The 18,166-nt window shown below is 43.3% G+C and overlaps 1 protein-coding gene and 1 pseudogene across 1 annotated transcript in view; both read left to right on the top strand.

Annotated features, from left to right (window-relative positions):
* Positions 1 to 18,166, top strand: part of Prkca (protein kinase C alpha) — a 409,108-nt gene that overhangs the window by 289,241 nt on the left and 101,701 nt on the right. The window contains exon 5 of the mRNA XM_010616805.2: positions 693 to 821. Within this exon, the coding sequence (XP_010615107.1) occupies positions 693 to 821 (129 nt within the window). The remainder of the gene's footprint in view (positions 1 to 692; positions 822 to 18,166) is intronic.
* Positions 7,829 to 9,046, top strand: LOC117287330 (annotated as a pseudogene).

Genomic DNA, 18,166 nt, shown 5'->3' with positions numbered 1-18,166 from the left:
GGGGTTTCTTTGGTTCACTGCAGTAAGACTGATCTTCCTTTATCCTCCCCCTGTCTCACCCACATAATGTCAGCTGTAAGGAATGGCTTCTGCCAGCTGTATATTTGTTTTACTGGGAGTAATATTTAAGTATTTGAAGACAGGCTTAAAATATCAAACTCAAGTTCACTAAAAAAAAAACAAAAAAGGCAACATACTTACACTTTCTTGAAAACACAGGGTTAGTTGAGGAAAATAAAGTTTTATGAATTTCCTGTCCTCAACCCACAGATTGCCACTTTCTCTGTGTTGAACTCAGACAGGCAGAAGGAATTGTTTGGCAAAAAGTATTCTGTGTTGAAAATTTGCATATTATATGCCTGTGTGTACATAAAATATTAATTAGTCTGACTTCATATACATCTACCTATGTGAATTTTGTTAAATATTTGAAATACTCATAGAAGACCAAGTGGAGGCATTTTTCTTCTGTGAAAACTGAGCAAATATGGGATGGATATTTTAAGGATATTGTCACTCACCGGAAGCTTGTGCTGGAAGGGACATCTGCTAACAGTTCTTCATGTCACCAAAAACATTATCACAAAGTATCGAGTTAGAGGGTAATTCCCACTTTTGTCAGACACCAAAACACGGAGGAAGTACTGTGAGTCCATATGGCCACCCTTACCCTTTGCTTTCTCGATTCACAGCCTGCGACATGAATGTTCACAAGCAATGTGTAATAAATGTTCCCAGCCTCTGTGGAATGGATCACACAGAGAAGAGGGGGCGGATTTACCTGAAGGCTGAAGTCACTGATGAGAAGCTCCATGTCACAGGTAAGGCGTGCTTGTCCAGGAGCAGCATTTTTAAGGTCAAGGTTCTGTCAGTGCAGGGTGGGCCCTGGCCTAGATGCCTTGAGTCCTCGCGAAGCTTTTATAATGACTGAATTGTCACTATCTTTAAGCCCAGCAGATGTGAGTTAACACATCTCCAGGAGACTGGTCTCTATACACTAATTCCCAAAAACTCGATGTCATACAAAGTCACAATCACTGTGGATTGGGGTACTCTGACAGCATGATCAGTGCACTTTCCCTCCAACGACAGGGGAGCAAGGAAGCCAGTTTATCCACATGCTATTGTTGAGAGAAGAACTAGGGCAGGGAAGGGGATGGATGGAGGATCCAGATGTTCACTAGTGTTGGGCCACGACAATCTGATGAATCCACCTGGATGATAGTGACAGCCACAGGCTGCGGGCGTATTCTTCCCCTGTGTTAGGCATGGTGTTGAAAATTTCAGTCCTCACAACTACCTGATTGTTAGCCTCATTTTCCAGAAGAAGAAACTGAAGCATAGAGATACGGTAATTGATACCATTGCAGTTAGGGAGCAGCCAGGACTGAAAGGAAAGCATTATACTCCAGACCCTTCCTGCTGATTATCACACCATGTGTACCTCCTACAAATGCCCAGACTCAGATCAGAGTTCCCTGTCTGTGGTCCAGGATGCTCCCCTCTGGGGCGGTGACTGGCTGTGCGCCACTGTATACTGGTTTTTCCCACCAAATCATACATCAACACACTCAAGCTCAAGTTATCCTGGTGCCTTAGTGGTCTGGGACCTATCCTGTACCTTCAACTTGTTTTGACTTTTCTGTTGCATGACCCATTCCATGTTGATTCATGGCTTACATCAGACATCAACCTTGTTTCCCTGCCCTCAGGGCTTCCTCTTGAACCACTCACATGCTTGTTCTTTGGCAAATATGTTTATTTTTGTCTGATCAACAAAGGTATTTATATTTTCATTTTTATTTAAAGATTTGAAGCTGTCATACATGTTGAGTAAATTGACTTTAATGTTACTTGTTCGTAAACAACAGAAGATATCCTGAAAGAAAGGCTGGATGCCGTCTGTTTAAGAAAAAAAGGAAGGGGGAAGAGTTCTAGGGAAAGCTTACTCTGGAAAACATCTTCACTTTTTTAAATTAAGCACCTTTCTACTCAGTGCTGTCCTCTCAGGTAAGAATGCAGAGAAACCAAACAAAGGATTTTGAGGCATTTCTAGGAGAGAGGCAACATAGCTCACCAGTGGGTAACCTCATGGAACAAACTAGCTGCAGCTAATTGACAAGATGGAACTGTGCATGAAATCCTTAGGCTAAGACCCTCTTTTGACTTTTGTGTTTTAGAGAAATTCCTTTTTTTCCTATCCACTCCTGTTGTACCCTTGCATTTGGTGCTATGGTTGTTACTTACATGTCCTTTTAATTCCGCTGCGGTCACTGGAGTGCACTCTGCCCTTCTCTCTCCTGATAGCAAGGCCCCTCAGACTGGCACCCATGCTCTGTAGGCACCATACCCAGAGGATGTATGGCTCCATGGGGACCACAAACTTGGCCTTGAGAGCATTTTCAATATCACAGCCCCTCTCTCGTTTCTCTCTCTCTCTCTTCTGTTAAGGCTCCTGCATTGTCAAATCTGTGTACTGGGGGCAGAGAGCATGCAGCGTAGGAGGAAATTGCCATAAACATAGTGTCCATAGGTGGTAAAGGAGTGATGAGCACAACTTAGAACATCTAGTGGCTAAACACTGCTATGCCTTTCCTTACCTTTTCCTCTATTTCCAGTGCCATCCGTGTTGGCAGTTGAATACACATCACAGGTGAATAGTCAGTTTAATTATGGGATATAAATGTGACAGGGACTGACTTTCTGTAAGGCAAGAATGCCTGCACAGAGTTTTTTAATGTTTAGCTATTGTTCAGTGTGTTTCCAGATAAATCAAAACGCACAGAGCCTGCTGGACTTGCCCTGTCCTTTCTCCTGAAAAAAAAGCAGCAGTCACGTGGTGCTGCCTGAGTCATCCAGTCTCTTCTGTAAGTTCCAGCAGACTTGCAGATGTAGAAGTACACAGAGAGGCACAGGCACCCTGGCCGAGATGGCACATGGGTGAAAGAGCAAGGTCAGCTCCCATCGTCCTAGGGTTTTTACCATGCTAATTGCTCCACCTTTGCCAAGAAGTGAGCTTGACTCACAGACATAGAATTATCTCAAGGGATCTTATCTTTCACTGAGTTGGACATGGGTTTCACACATGAAAACTAACCAGCAACCAGTACTGCTCTGCTCACTGCTGCTATGTAGGTCATGTCTCCTGAGAATTAGTTAAAAACGTTTAAAATAGAAATATAGACATGTTAAGAACATGAACGCAGCAATCATTTAATAATAATGCCTTATTCCATTCAGACTGTTACAAAATGCCTTAGACCGGATAATTTATACATAATAGAACTTTATTTCCCATAGTTCTGGAGGCTGAGAAGATCAAGGCACCAACAGACTCAGTGTCTGCTGAAGGTCACTCTCTGCCTCATACACGGCACCTCTTGCTTCATCCTCACACGTTGAGGGGAGGAAGGCTATGCCTCCATATGGCAGCGGCCACAGACCCCCTCCATTTAGCCTCTTTTTTATAAGGGTGCTAACCACCTACATGAGAGTGAAGCCATTGTAACTTAGTCCTTTCCCAAAATATTTCCCTTTTAGCACTGTCACTTGGGGAGGATACCAATATTCAGATCATAGCAAACAATAACAGCAGCATCAGTTAACACTGTGATTTCCATAAAAAAGCAATATTTACAGGTGAGCTTATCTAACAGGTTCCTGCCAGCATGTAGAGCTGCCTAGCAGCAAGACAGAAATATGGCCTCATCGTGAGTATCTATGAAGACACTGACTATCATGCTCACTTTATAGATGAAGAAACTGAGGCATAATGAAATGAATTTATTTGCAAAATGGCAAATTTAATGGTTAAATATTTTAATTATATTTTATTGATAGTACCAATAAAAATTGGAATTTGTTTTTTAAGTGTGGTTACTGGACTAGAGGGTTTAGCTCAGTAGCAGAGCACTTGCCTCACATGCCCAAGGCCTTCACTTGGGTTCCATCTTCAGCACCACAAAAATTTTTTTAAAGTTAAATAATTTGTGTGAAAGAATTCTAATTTTAAATACAGAATGTCAAATTCAACAAAATAACTAATGAGTAATAATATCTTGAGAACTTTTCATTTGAAGTAATTACATATTTTCAGAAAAGTTACAGAAGTAGTATCCAGTCCCTGGCACCCGCATCCCTGATGTTAGTATCCTGGCATCAGGAAAGTTTAAGTATTAAGGTCATCCTATTTGTAATTAGTATCTGATATATTTCTGAAAAGTAGTACCTGTGCTCATCACTGGGTATTGCTTTATTGTTTCTTTATTTTATGAAACAAAATTCCACAACAAAATAAGAAAATAACAGTAGTCAATACACTGCATATTTTTATCTTCAAAGCAGTTACGCAGAGTACAAGACATCAATGCAAAGTTTCTGTCTTACAAAGAGACATATATTAGCACAAAACTTTCTTTCCAATATACTAAGAGAAACTAGTATTATGAATGAAACAAATTAGCATATGTATTAAAATATTTTTGAAACATGGAATGGATAGTTTGGGGAACCATCTGAAGTTTTCCCCATTCCTATCCACCTAGCTCCCATTTACCCCATTTGCATAGATATACTTTGAGTTTCTCACCTAAGAGAAACCATGCCATATTTAAGCTTGTGTGTCTAACTTATTTCACTTAACATTATGTTCTCGCTCAGAATTGTTTTGAAGAGCAAAATGGAAGACATCATACTTAACGTTATTCCAGTGTAAAAGAACTGCAGAGTACACCAAGTGAAACCCAGTAGAGCAGTTCTGTCACACAGGTGGCATTCCCTCCTCTTCCCTGTCTGTACCTCTTCCCCAGCAAATATTTCAGGCAAGGGTTGGTCGAGAAATGTTTTTGATAACAGTAGCTAGCGTTCAATGAGGACCTACTGTGCACTTACCATTCATAGAACTTGACCTTTCTTTGTGCTGAGTTCCTGTGTTCATTGTTTTATTGACTCCTCACACTGCATCTTAAAATTAAGTACTATTATATCTTCACTTTTTAGAAGAGCCAAGGAGCTGAGAGAAGGAAGGAAATTGCTCCAAGTCATGGGGTAGAAAGTGATGGAATAGGGCTGGAGCCCAGGTCTGTCTTTCAGTGCCATGGCTTTGAACCTTCTAAGTCGTGTATTAGGGAGAATCTCCTTTTGAATGAATAGTAAACCCCTACTCGGCATTATATGAGATTGTCTGAGGGTACAGAAAGTCTAAATTTGGGATTTGAAAGTAGGGGGACAGAGTCTGGCGGGAGCTACAGCGCGGCGCTGAGCTGGAGTCCGCAGTGGCTGTGGGGATGGAGGCTCATCATTTTCCCCGCCCTGCGGCTGGGCTGGGTGCAGCAGTGGCAGCAGCCGAGGGGGATGGAGCGAGCTTGGGGCCGGGTCAGAATTGAACAATGACTGTAGTTGACAAAGTTGAATCTTCAGATCTCTCAGACTGTCACAATTGGCCTGGCAGTTGCGATGCTGTCTCACCTGGAGACATGGATGTGGGCTCCGCCGTCTGGGGTGCTGTGTCTACACTGAGTGATGTTTCCAGGCACGCACTTTCGTGAGGACGGGTACCCGGTGCTGTCTATTCAAATCCGGCTGTGCCTGATAAAATCAGAGCTGTCACCACAAAAGGAGCAAGGTTATGCAGAAGGATTTTGTATGATGTGTACAATGCAAGTGCATATTACCCAGGCATTCAATAATCTTGGGGATGTTATTAAACCCATGTTGGTCGTCAATGAAATGCAGTGTAGAGGAACTTTAGTTTTGGAAACTAGGAAGAGGCCCATGAATTTCTTCAGTACACTGTTGATGCTGTGCAGAAAGCATGCTTGAACAGCAACAGTAAATTAGATAGATACACCCAGGCCACCACACTTGTTTGTCAGATATCTGGAGGATACCTAAGATTGAGAGTCAAATGTTTAAATTGCCAGGGTGTTTCAGATACTTTTGATCCATATCTTGATAGTATGTTGAAGATAAAGGCTGCGCCGAGTGTTGACAAGGCATCGGAGCAGTTTGTGAAGCCGGAACAGCTAGATGGAGAAAACTCCTACAAGTGCAGCAAGTGTAAAAAGATGGTTCCAGCTTCAAAGAGGTTTACTATACATGGATGATCTAATGTTCTTACAGTCTCTCTGAAATGCTTTGCAAATTCTACTGGTGGAAAAATTGCAAAGGATGTGAAATATCCTGTGTATCTTGATTTGGCCATATGGCCGAATGGAGAACCAAATGGAGAACACGTTATGTATGTTTTGTATGCAGTGCTGGTCCACACTGGATTTAACTGCCATACAGGCCATTGCTTCTGTTACATAAAAGCTAACAGTGGCCTGTGGTATCAAATGAATGACTCCATCATATCTGCTAGTGATATTAGATCAGTACTCAGCCAGCAAGCATATGTGCTGTTTTATATCGGGTGCCATGATGTGAAAAATGGAGGTGAATTTACTAATTCCACCCACAGCCCTGGCCAGTCCTCTCTCCACCCAGTCATCAGTCAGCTGGTTGTCACCAACAAGCAGGCTGCATCAGGATTCATTGGACCACAGCTTCTCTCTCACATGATGAAGAATTCACCTCACTTGAATGGGACCGGGCCACTGAAAGACACGCCAAGCAGTTCCATGTCCAGTCCTAATGGAAATCCCAATGTCAACAGGGCTAGTCCTGTTAGTGCTTCTACTTCTGTTCAAAACTGGTCAGTTAACAGATGCTCCATGATTCCAGAACACCCCAAGTAACAAAAAATCACCATCAGTATTCATAACAAGTTGCCTGTTTGCCAAGCGCAATCTCAGCCTAGCCATCATAGCAATGCCTTGGAGGCCCCTAACAAGCCTGTTCCTTCTTCTGCTGTCACCAACTATTCTGCGATACAGTTTACCTGAAATGCATCCACAGTGTCAGTTTCTAGTAAAGTAGCAAAACCACTCTCCCCAAGTGAGTCCTGCTCCAAGCCAGTGATGAGTGACAAATCCAAGGTGAGTTCCAGTGTGCTGGTCCCCTACGGTGCAGAGTCATCTGAGGGTCTGATGAGGAGTCCAAGGGCCTGGCCAAAAAGAATGGTATGGGCCAGATGACCCCTGCTCACTCTGCTGGCCATGAAGCTGAAGATGATGAGGCCCCAACCGATGAGCTTCAAGAGCCTATCACACTAAATGGTACTAATAGTAGAGACATTGACCCAAAAGAAAATGGCCCACCATTAGAGGGTGCCAGTTGCTAAGTCCAGCCAGCTTTATACTCAGAAAACCCCTTTTCTAAAGCAGTCTTCCTGGGAAGTTGATACCTGCTTCTTTGCTCTCTCTTCTGGAAGACAAAGTCTTAGAGACCTTCAAACTTAGCAACAAAGGAGAAGGCTCAACAGATGAAATAAGTCCACCTGAAACAGAGAAAAGTTGGTCAGGGGACCTTGCTGTGGGGCTTGAGGCTGTCACTGCCACTGCCGGTTCCCATGAGAAGCTGGACCCAATCACAAGTCTGTGCAGCAAGTTTAAGAAGGCTTTGCTCCCCGCTGACACCACCCTCAAATCTACCAAAGAAGTTGTCTCAGAAAATAGTTCAGCCAAACCTGATGAATTTTTGCCCATCGTAAACCTTTGTAATGCCAGTAAGACCCCCACAGGGGGTGACCAACTTCCTGAACTCTGTGATACTGGGAACTTTACACACAAATGCAGTGAAACACCCCAAGAGGCTCAAGGGTACATTCGGAAGCTGGATGTGAGCATAAACTTGTACTTTACCTCAGCAGAGACCAGTGCAGTGACACAGAGGCCCCATCCCAGAATACAGGGGCATCTGCTGATGTGCTGCCCTCTCCTCTGCCAGATAGGACCACAGGTGCCCATCCTGAGGGGGGCCCTGAGCAAAGTCACAGTCACAGAGAGAGGTGCAGTGAAGGTAAGTAGGGCAGAAAGTTCCAGATTACCCTCCAGTTAAAGAGAAAATCAGCAGCCTTAGTTAAACAAGTTGACTGAGGGCATTACCATAATGGCCAAGACCACTCCTCCAGTGGGGAACATGTGCAGAAAAGTAGGAGTCTGAGTCAGAGTCAAAGCAGGACTTAGGACCACTGTCACAAATAGCAGTGCTCCTACAACAGAAAGCACAGCAAGCAGGAGTACCACGCACTGGACCACTGCAGCGGGAGCCAGCAACCCTGTTCTATGGTGAGAGGATGAGCCCAGCTGAGCACCGCTGTCTGAGCAGGTACAGTCACCACTGTTGACGAACCAGGGGCGGGGCTGACCAGGACTGGAGCTGCTACCACCACTCGAACAGTGAGCATACCTGGCTCCAGGAGTAGTACTACCCCAAGAAGATGAGATGGGACCGGTGCAGGTACTATCCCGACGGGTACACCCCTGTGCAGTCAGGAAGCCCAGTATGAAGCAGCCACACAAGGACTCTTCCCAGGCCAGGAAGGGCTGGCAGCCACCTGCCTGTCCAGGTGACGGAGCGGATGCACTTCCACAGCCCGCACACAGGAGCCGCACCCCCTTTCCCTCTGCACCCTGAGCAGTAACCCCAGGAGAAGGTTGCCTTTGGAGCTGATGGCAGAAGTTGTGGCCTCTGATCGATTTCATGAACATGAAAGCATGAAGTCACGCAAACAGAGGTAGGAGAGCGGTGAGAGTGCAGTCACGTGGAGAAGAAAGATCTGGAAGAGCCCAAGGCGAAGAAGCGCAAAAAATCAAAGAAAAAGAACTCTAAAGACAAACGCGAAGAACGTGACTACAGGCATCACCTGGATCCAGATCTTCTGGTAGTGTACTCAGATACTAACGTCCACAGACACAAAAAGAAGAGAAAGAAAAAGAAGAGCCACTCGGAAATCAGAGGACTTTTGAGAAAGAACCAGGACTGCATTCACCGAAGGCCTCAAGCTATGAGACTGTCGACCATTTCGGGAGACCTGAGGGCAGCTTCCTGCTCACCAGTGTCCTGACTGGAAGGCACTGGACCTTTCCACAAGAAAACCAAACATTTAAGGATGGAGAGCAGGGCCAACAGGTGCCACCTGTTGGAGTATGGCCAGGGTGATTGAAAACTTGGCCTCAAAACAAAAATTCACTAGTTATGATTCAACATGTTCCACGGAAGCCACAATTCAGCTTAAATTATAAACATAAATTTGTTCAAATCTGCGTGGTGCTTCTTTGGTAAATACTGTACAGACTTTACCATGATTTTTTTTTTTTAGTTTTTATCATTTCTTAATTGCCCTAAATCCAAAAGGATGAACACTTTCTGCAACTTCTGACCATTGTAAAATACCGTGTATATAAATCATATTGAAAATAATGCCCTGGAGTAGAACATCTCAAATGCTGCTTAATTACAGACTCAGGTTGGTTATTTGTATTTCGTGCAATGTTCCTTCAAGTTAGACACCTGGTGCAAGACCAACCGGGAAACCATGGAATTATTTTAAAAATTATTATAAACTGACAGGGCATGTATTTAATTTTAAATACTTATTTAAAAATCTACAAGCTATCAACTAGAAGGGAAGTCTGTTTTCTGTATAAGTATGGCACGCTAACCGATTGCACCACTGGAACTCCCAGTCTATTTTCTGTAATGTCTGATACTAGAAACTAACTTGCTTCATATTTTAGTTGTATTCAAGATTTGAAAATATAACTTAAAGACAAGTTCTGTGTTTGACCTTTATGGAACTATTCCAATCCACTTACCAGTTATGATGAGTATTCACATTATAAATGTATAACCCAAACATTATTTGTAAAGCTTACAGTGTGTTTTTATTACTTTTTCACACTGTGTCTCATCTCCTGTATGATATTGGAGTCTGAGTTGTCAGCTTGGTCCCTTAAAGTTTCTAGTTACAGAAAAAAACATACTATGATTTTATTTATTTATTTACTTACTTACTTACTTGATACCGGGGATTGAACTCAAGACCTTGCACTTGTGAGGCAGGCGGCGGAACCACTGAGCTAAATCCCTAACCCATGATTTTATGTTTAATATGGATATACTTTCAAACTTTGTGCACTTATGACTCACTGGTCCTGCATCAGGAGATGGAGTGGGGAAAACTAATACAGTTTCAGTCCGAATAGTCTGTATGGTTTATACAGTTTGTGTTGTTCAGAGATGTCTAAAGTTTGATCTTTGTTTTTTAAAGATTAAAAAAACACTTGCCCCACTGTAAATATACAGCACGTAAAATTTATATAGTATATAAATGGCAGCAAATTTTTAAAAATAAATAAAAAGAAAACTAGGGGGACAAGGGTACCATGGGAAGAGATTGAAAAACAATCCAAGCCCAAGTGTAATTAAGTCCCGAATTATGCAGTCCTTAATAGTACACCAGTGGAAAGTGTTTAGGGTGGAGAGAGGACTCAGAAGGAAAAGACCCCGTGGGGAAGATGGAGGCTGAAAGCTTGTCGGTATTACAAAGGTGGAGGGAGAGAGCTCCCGTTGAGGTTTTAAATGAAATGTGGAAAGCAGCCTGGCTTTAATGAGAACACAAATATAAACACCAAACCATAATGAGCCAAGCTTATGGTCCAAATACAGGCTATTTCTTGGAAAATGCATTTAAACCTAAACCCTGAGCAGCTGTGTTAATTGCTAGACGAGCTCAGTCCCCATTTACCTGTATAGAACCCTCAGGTTGAAAATAATTTGCAAAGTAACATAGAAATTCCCAGTGGGAGTCCTGTTTTGGGATGGAAATCACCCTTCAGAGATTAGAAGTGAGTTTTCTTCCTTGGTTGGTGTGGTATTTATAGGAAAGGCCTCCGCTTTCATGATGTATTTGTGGTTTTTTTCACCTCTGAGCAGAGGTGCTGATGTTATCAAAATAGTGTAGTTTTTTTTCTTCCAGTAAGCAATTTTAATAGGTCTTCTACATTTTTTGTGTGCTTTTTTATTTGATTTGGAGGACTGGTATAAACAATTCCTCACAGGAATTAATTTTCAAAATAATGTTGTAAGTAAATTTAAAAAATCACGTGCTTTACAGCTGTTTCCAGAACATGTCTCTCCCCAGACAGATTATTTTGAAGAAGAGTCTAGTTTCCTGGAATATGTTAGGTTGTTAACTTGTGTGGTGATTAAAGTTCTAACCTGAGCTCCCATGGGTAAGGGAAGACTTCAGTGTTAGTCTCCTTGCAGCACTCAGACCCCTCTTCCTGTCCATCTCGACTGTGCAGTTCAGTGACCTTGAAGAGAGAGGGCGAGAGAGGGCACCCGCTCATGCTTGCAGGCAGAAGCACCTGAAACAGGGTGCTAGCAGTCAGCAAATCCAGAGTAGGAATATATAGGAGGATACTGGGCCGTTCTTCCAACTTCACTGTTGAGAACACTGCAAACTCCGTAAGAGCTGAGCAGTGTTAAATATGTCTGGAGCATGGTTCTGACTGACCCAGTACTGTACTGCAGTATGCTCTGTAGAGTGAAGTCTCAGCTGGAAGGAGGCCCCAGGTGAAGCAACCATCTGATCACCCCAGAGGTTCAACTTCCCTGTCTGGGCTCTCGTTCCAGTAGGCTTCATAGGCCTCTGCCCATGGCCACCAGTGCCCCTCCCTTTAGCAGACAGCAGAGCAAAGGAGGTCAGATTTTTCTATCCCAAACTGGAGTGTATTTTTGTGGCTCTGCACTGAGGCTGTGTCTAGAAGCCCCATTTGTAAATAGCCCTCACCTGGCTCCCATGCCAGTTAATACATGTAAGTCACTGAGCTTTCTTTACAGGCACCAGGAGCTGGCTGCATGGTAGTTGCTATTATACACCCTACCATACTGTCAGGGCCACAGACACAGGTGGGCAGCACTGCACAGGGCCAAGGAACCACCCATGGTCCACGTCCCTGGGAGCTTGTGCATTATGCCCATTTTCCAAATAGTCCAGGCCAAAAAAAAAAAAAAAGGAAAAGAAAAAACGATGTGAATGAAAGAGCTAAAAGAGTTATATATAGGCACACATACATGTGTGTATCGAGTAGTCATGGTTGCACATAGGGATGCACACCTATAATCCCAGCATTAGGGAGTCTGAGGTAGGAGGGTTGACACAAGTTCAAGGCCAGCCCGGGCTACATAGTGAGACCCTGTTCCAAAAAAAAAAAAGTAGATGTGGGCACAGTATTGACAGAATTGTTATTTATGATCTAGACAGACATCAAGGACTTACAGAATGGCTGAGCTGGTTATGTTCTGTATCTGCCCTCCCATTGGGTACCAGTCACTCTCCACACACTAGGGTGTGCCATGCCTACTTCAAAGTTACCAGCTCCTAAACTGGGTGTGACGGAGCATTCCTATAGCCCCAGCTACTCAGGAGGCTGAGGAAGAAAGGTCACCTGAGCCCAGGAATTTTAAGGCCAATCTGGGCAAAACCCCATTTCAAAAAAAAAAAAAAAATCCTAGCACTGTGGTGATCTGTGTGTGCTTTTATTTCAGGCAAGATTCTATCTCTAAATATTAGCATTGACAAACATTATGACCCTCAAATATATGAGAAATCACTTCTTTTATTTTGGCCTTCAATATTAGTAGGGAAAAGTCTGTAATATAAAATAGGTAACTGCTATTCATGACAAAGTATACTTTCTATAGATGGCTTTGTTTGTAGACATTTCACAAATCCATTGGCATCCATCAGTTCTGAGAGGGATGGGGGAAGGTTGTGTGTTTTTTCCATATGGTGATACATGGTGATACACAGTTTCTCCTGCTTTGTAAGTGGAAAGATGGGAAGAAAAAGTTCATTGTCTGCCTCAGCCCCACAGAGAGGACTGGAACTTCTGTTAGCTTAGCGTGGGAGGTAGTTGTGACCTCTGGTTAGGGGCACCTCACCTCGTGGTCTCTCTGTGCCTGTCTTTTTGCAAAGGTGTTGCCAGCCAGTAGAGACACAAGTATCGGATACAGAAAAGGTGAACATTAAGGCAAAACCACATATTCCCTGGCGTTTTATTGAGCGCCTAGGTCAGTGGTGGCATACCTTTTAGAGCTTTCAGTGACAGCAAACAGCCCGCTGTGGCACACATGCAATGCGTTCACCAGCAGCAGCATAGACTTACCCTGAGCACAGCTTCTCCTGATCGACAATAAATGTACCTGCTTTCCACTTGCCACCAGGTGTGTGCTTGTGACTCATTGCTCATCTACACAAGAGCCTGGATTATACCTGCTAAATTCATCAGGCAGTAACACTTTGAAATGGTGTCATTCATCACCATTATTATGTAACTCAGGACACTGAGACTCAAGAGCTCCAAGGCCCTGCCCAGGTCACATAGCTGCTGTGTGGAGCGCAGTCCACCCCTAGCACCCCAGCATGCCGGCTCCATTTCCTGCATAGCTGGCCTGGCACTGACCTAGGGAAGACCATGTCTTACTTCTCACCTGTTTCCTTGGTGTATAGGCATAGTCCATGCCTCTGCTAAACTGATACAACTTCATGTTTGTATCCTGCAGCTAATGGCTGTGACTACTATGTGATGGAACATCATGCGTGCATTCTTCTGCTGTATGTTGTTGGCTTAGGGGCAGGTTCCTCTTTGCTTGAGCAAAAGATGAGCCTGCTTATTAAGTACCCATAAATTTAAGTCTAGAGATGATTTCCTCAAAGACTAAGAACATAGAACAGGAGAAGTTGTAATGGAAGAGAGCCAGAGGCAGGAAGAAAAAGCCAACAATGGCAAGGTGGAAAAGGGCATGCCCAACCAACTCGCACACGGCCAGCCCATCTTCTGATGGGGTCTTCGTTTCCATCTTGCCTTGCCCATTTTAATTTTTCACTGTCAGGAAGACTTTAGCCAGATTTCCTGCTGCCATTTTTATTTCTGGTCATTATTTACACCCCAGAAAATGGAGGCTTGGGGGGAAATAATGACAGATCCTCACCCACGATTGTACCAATGGCACTGCCATGACAGGTGTACATCAGCTGAGATAAAGGTTGCATCCTCTCAGACATGTCATTGTTTACATCCTGACTCGGGTACCTCATCCTGACTTATTGGTGGCACAGCTAAATGTCAAATGTGTACTAACTAGCAGCAGGCCCTCCTACGGGTTGTTATTCACGTTCAGTTCTCTTTACGGTGATTCGAACACTGCTTTCCATGCTCGATGCTTAGTCACTGGAAGTTCGTGGGAGGCAGCAAGATTCTGGCAAGGGGTAAAGGGTTGCCAGTGTCATTTCCTTAATGCAGTGTTTGCCTTTGTCTTAAAGTACCCTGGTACCCATACACAAGCGATCTGGCTTCTCTTTTCCAGCTTAGAATGATCCCAAGCTCCCAGATTCTTTATAAGGGCCTCTGTCATCCATTGTCTCTGACCCACACAGAACTGCTCTTGAAGACAGGCCTTGAGTGCTTGTATCCCTGGAAGGGAGATGCAAATTATTTCTGCGGCCTTTTTTCAAAATTATCCCATTAGCATACAGAGACATTGACATTGACTGAGCAGGTCATCCTTGTGCAGGAATTTAATTGCTTCTAATTATAGGATTATCATTTAAGCAGAAGATTAATTGCCATGAAATTATTGCAAAGAATTTGATCTTCTTCTGGAAAGTCTATGCATTAGCCAAGTGAGGACTTTCTTAGAAGCTTGCAAATGATGTCTTTTCACTCACTTCCGCTAAAACATTTTTTAACCCCTTGATTAGTGAGGGAGTCAGGGAAGGATCTTACGGGATTAGAACAAAAGAAATGAATAACAGATAAATGTCCCATTTTGGTTTCCTGCCAAAAGAAAATTTGAAATATTTGGAAATCATTAGGTTTACCAAAGGAAATGTCTCAAAATAAATGCAAAAATTATTTTCCTCTCTTGATCTGTGTCATCGTCAAGGTTGGCTAACAGTGTTCCACCAGAAAGCTAAAATAGGCAGATACTATCTTACTGTCCTTTCTAACACTAACTGCTCTGATAGCCTACAAGTATTTTTTCAGGTGTTTTATGAAAGATTTTCTCATTGATGTGCATATACATGCTCTGATTATTGGCATCAACATGGCAGAGAAACATCAGGCTGTGTTCATTTCAGCTTCTAGACATTTCCACTTGGAAAAATGCAGATTTCCTGAGAAAATACAAAATAAGTTAGCTCCTCGGGTGGCTCTGAAATATCCCCATGTGGGTACAGTGGGCTGTGGCCACCTGCAATGCAGGAAGCACTGCTCCAGAGCATCCCCACCGGGCCTTTCTATACTAAGAAGAATGGGGTCGTACTTTACCTTCAGCTCCTTTGCAATTAATGCAAGGCTTATGGTTAATTAGAGACAGTCAGGGTTCCTTTTCAAACCAAGACAGGCATTTTCCCCTGGAACAATGAAGAAATAACAGGAAAAAGGCAAACTTCCTATAAAAGTTTTCAGAGTGGGGGTGCTGAGTTTAGGAAAGGTTATATGAGGAGAGTTTCATTTGGTTGGAGGCAGGGATGTCTCGGAAAGGCCTGCTTCACTGTGCAAGGTGGGGAGATGGACTTTTGCTTTGGTAAACATGGCAAAGGCCTCTCTGACCCTTTGCTGAATCTCCTGGGAGTGGTATACAGTGTATGTACAGTCTGCCTGGTGCACAGAGCCTGCCTGGGTGACTACCCATGAAAGAACTGTTGCAGGTAAACATCTTCCCAGAGACCAGAGAAGTCACGTGTGCAGTGACCATTAAAAACAGCTTACAACCACTGTGAAAATAAGTATGGAGATACTTCAAAAAGCTAAGATGCATAGTGAGGCCATACTCTTACGTGAAATTTATTGGACCCACATGTGTAAATACCAAATAGTGTCTCTGGTGTGAGAAACTGAAAGTGTAAAGAAGATCAAAATGTATAACAGATAATGTGAAATAGGAAGAAAAGGTCCAAAGGGGAAGGGGAAGTAGTAGGGGTAAGGAAAAGGAAAGAAGGAAAAGGAAAAAATGGAAACAAAGTCTTCATAAATAGGGAGGGTGGAGGGACTGAAGGAAGGGCAGAGGAATGGGGAAAAATTAAGAATCAAGATACATCATGTAAAGGTACAAATTCCCAATGATGAATGTCATCATACTGTATACCTAAAATGTACCAATAAATTTCATTCAAAAAAATTTTTTGAAAGAAAAAATAAACTACTCAGTCCAGGCTCCTCACTTGTTACTTGATACCCAGCTATGTGCCCTGAGCCTGTTTCATATCCCTCCCCAGTATTACAGGGACTCTGTCATCCTCAGAACTTCTGGCTTCTGAAGGATGCTGATACGTTTGAAAAAAATCCTCAGCACACTTGAAATAGCTGAGACTCCACAAGAAAAGGATACGGGGCATGTTTAGAAGGATGACAGGAATGACCTAGGTCAGAGGATCCTATCTTACTGGCTTTAGAGCAACTGATCCTAAATAAACATTAGGGATTGTTATGCATCTTTTAATAGAGTTTTGTTCCAGTCCCATTAAATCAATAGTTCAATAAATCGAAATGTGTCACTACACAGACACATTACTTCTTTCAATCCTGACTCATTCCTGATGTGGCTATAACCACAGTGGGACACCAGCCACACCAGGAAAATTGTACCCGTTTTCATTTATTTTTCCTTTACCCTACCTGCAAGTGAGACACAGGAAGGACTGGAAAGTAACTCTCAAACTCTGCAGCCTCCTGTAGGAGGTGAGCAGTAGCATAGTAAGCTGAGAATTTCAGTGTGAAGGTGTTCCTTGACTATGGTGGTGGCCCCATCACCTAAACTCCCTCTTTTTTCTTCCTTGTCTGCAAAGTCACAGGAAGGCACAGGAGCAATATAACCTATCAGGTTGCCTTCAGCTCTTACATATCATTGCTGTGAGAGTCATTTAGAGCAGAGACTCCTGCTGCTATACTCTCTGTCCTTCTTATGGAAGCAAAGACAGAGTTGGAGGTTGCAGGAACTCTTCAATGAGCAAAGCATGAGAGGCTTTCAGTCCAGTGATTTAAAAACAAGTTTGAAGAGTAAATGCCTTCCAGTGACATTTCATTTGAAATGAGAGTGCCACTAAAGCGATATTCCATCCTGCTCCATGATGCTTAGGAGATGCTTGGAGCTGAGTTTGGAGAGCACTGATGGGGTCCAGCACCCTCACTTCCCATGTGTAGAAACTCATCCTTAGGGAATGTCCTTATATTGTGGGTGCAAGAGACAAAACCAAAGTCAACCTACTCATACAGAAAGAAAAAAAAGTCTGGCCTATCTTAGGAAACTCAAAAGTGGGGCCATAAGAACATGTAGAACCCAAGACTGGCTTCCTCTATCTCACCTCTTCTTTCTACATATTAGAATCATGTGCCACACACACACACACACACACACACACACACACACACTCAACCCGGAAAGTTAGGCTTCCTTTCACTGCAGAAAACATGAGCCTATAGCTTCATCTCTGCTAGTGTGTCAGGCACAAATGTGAACACTCCATGTAAGGATACATAGGTTGACTCTATGTCATGTGCCATCTCTGGACCAGTCAGCTGTGATAAGAGGACAGAAAAAGTAAGGGCTGAGGCAAGGGAGAGACATTTCCCAGGAGCAGGGTGGCAGTAAGCAGACAGAATAGTAGGTGAGTCAGTGCATGACCTGTGCCAGGGTGTGCAGGATGTTGGTTTGGGAGCCACATTTCTGCCCTTTGTTTGGTTACCCTTTCCTGACAACCACTTTCTACATCCATGAAATTACTAGAGAGCAGTGACTGTGTCTGAGCTCATGTACAAAGTTTTATATGACTCATATGTTCCTCTTGAACAAATGAACATGCTCTTGGCCTGGCTAGTTTCCAGAAACAGCCAAGGATAAAGAAAAGATTTTGATTTGGTGACATTTGTCCAGCTCAGCCACCTGGTACATTCATTTCCCCTCTTTATTTAGAAGCTGTAAAATGGCATACTGGATTCTAAGCATAAATGGTGTAGATGAGGCTTAATAATTGTACCTGCAGGAAGCAGAGTCCTTTGAAAGGAGTCATGGTTAGAATGTGGAACAGGAAAGAGATGTTTAATTAGGGCCCAGGAGCTGGACAAAGCCCTCCAGTCAACAGCATTTTGAGCTGTTGGCCTTCAGCAACTTCCCCCTGTGGCAACTCTGTCTGCAGGCGTATTGTTTGCTTGACAGACCTGAGCCTCTCACCCTCCCAAGTTTTGCTTTCATGACAAATTTCAACTGCGAGGAT

The sequence above is a fragment of the Fukomys damarensis genome, unplaced genomic scaffold, assembly GCF_012274545.1.
Source record: "Fukomys damarensis isolate Sample0158 unplaced genomic scaffold, DMR_v1.0_HiC HiC_scaffold_23, whole genome shotgun sequence".
NCBI classification, from domain to species: domain Eukaryota; kingdom Metazoa; phylum Chordata; class Mammalia; order Rodentia; family Bathyergidae; genus Fukomys; species Fukomys damarensis.
The sequence above is the reverse complement of the archived record's forward strand: the minus strand, read 5'-3'. Positions and strand labels throughout refer to the sequence as shown.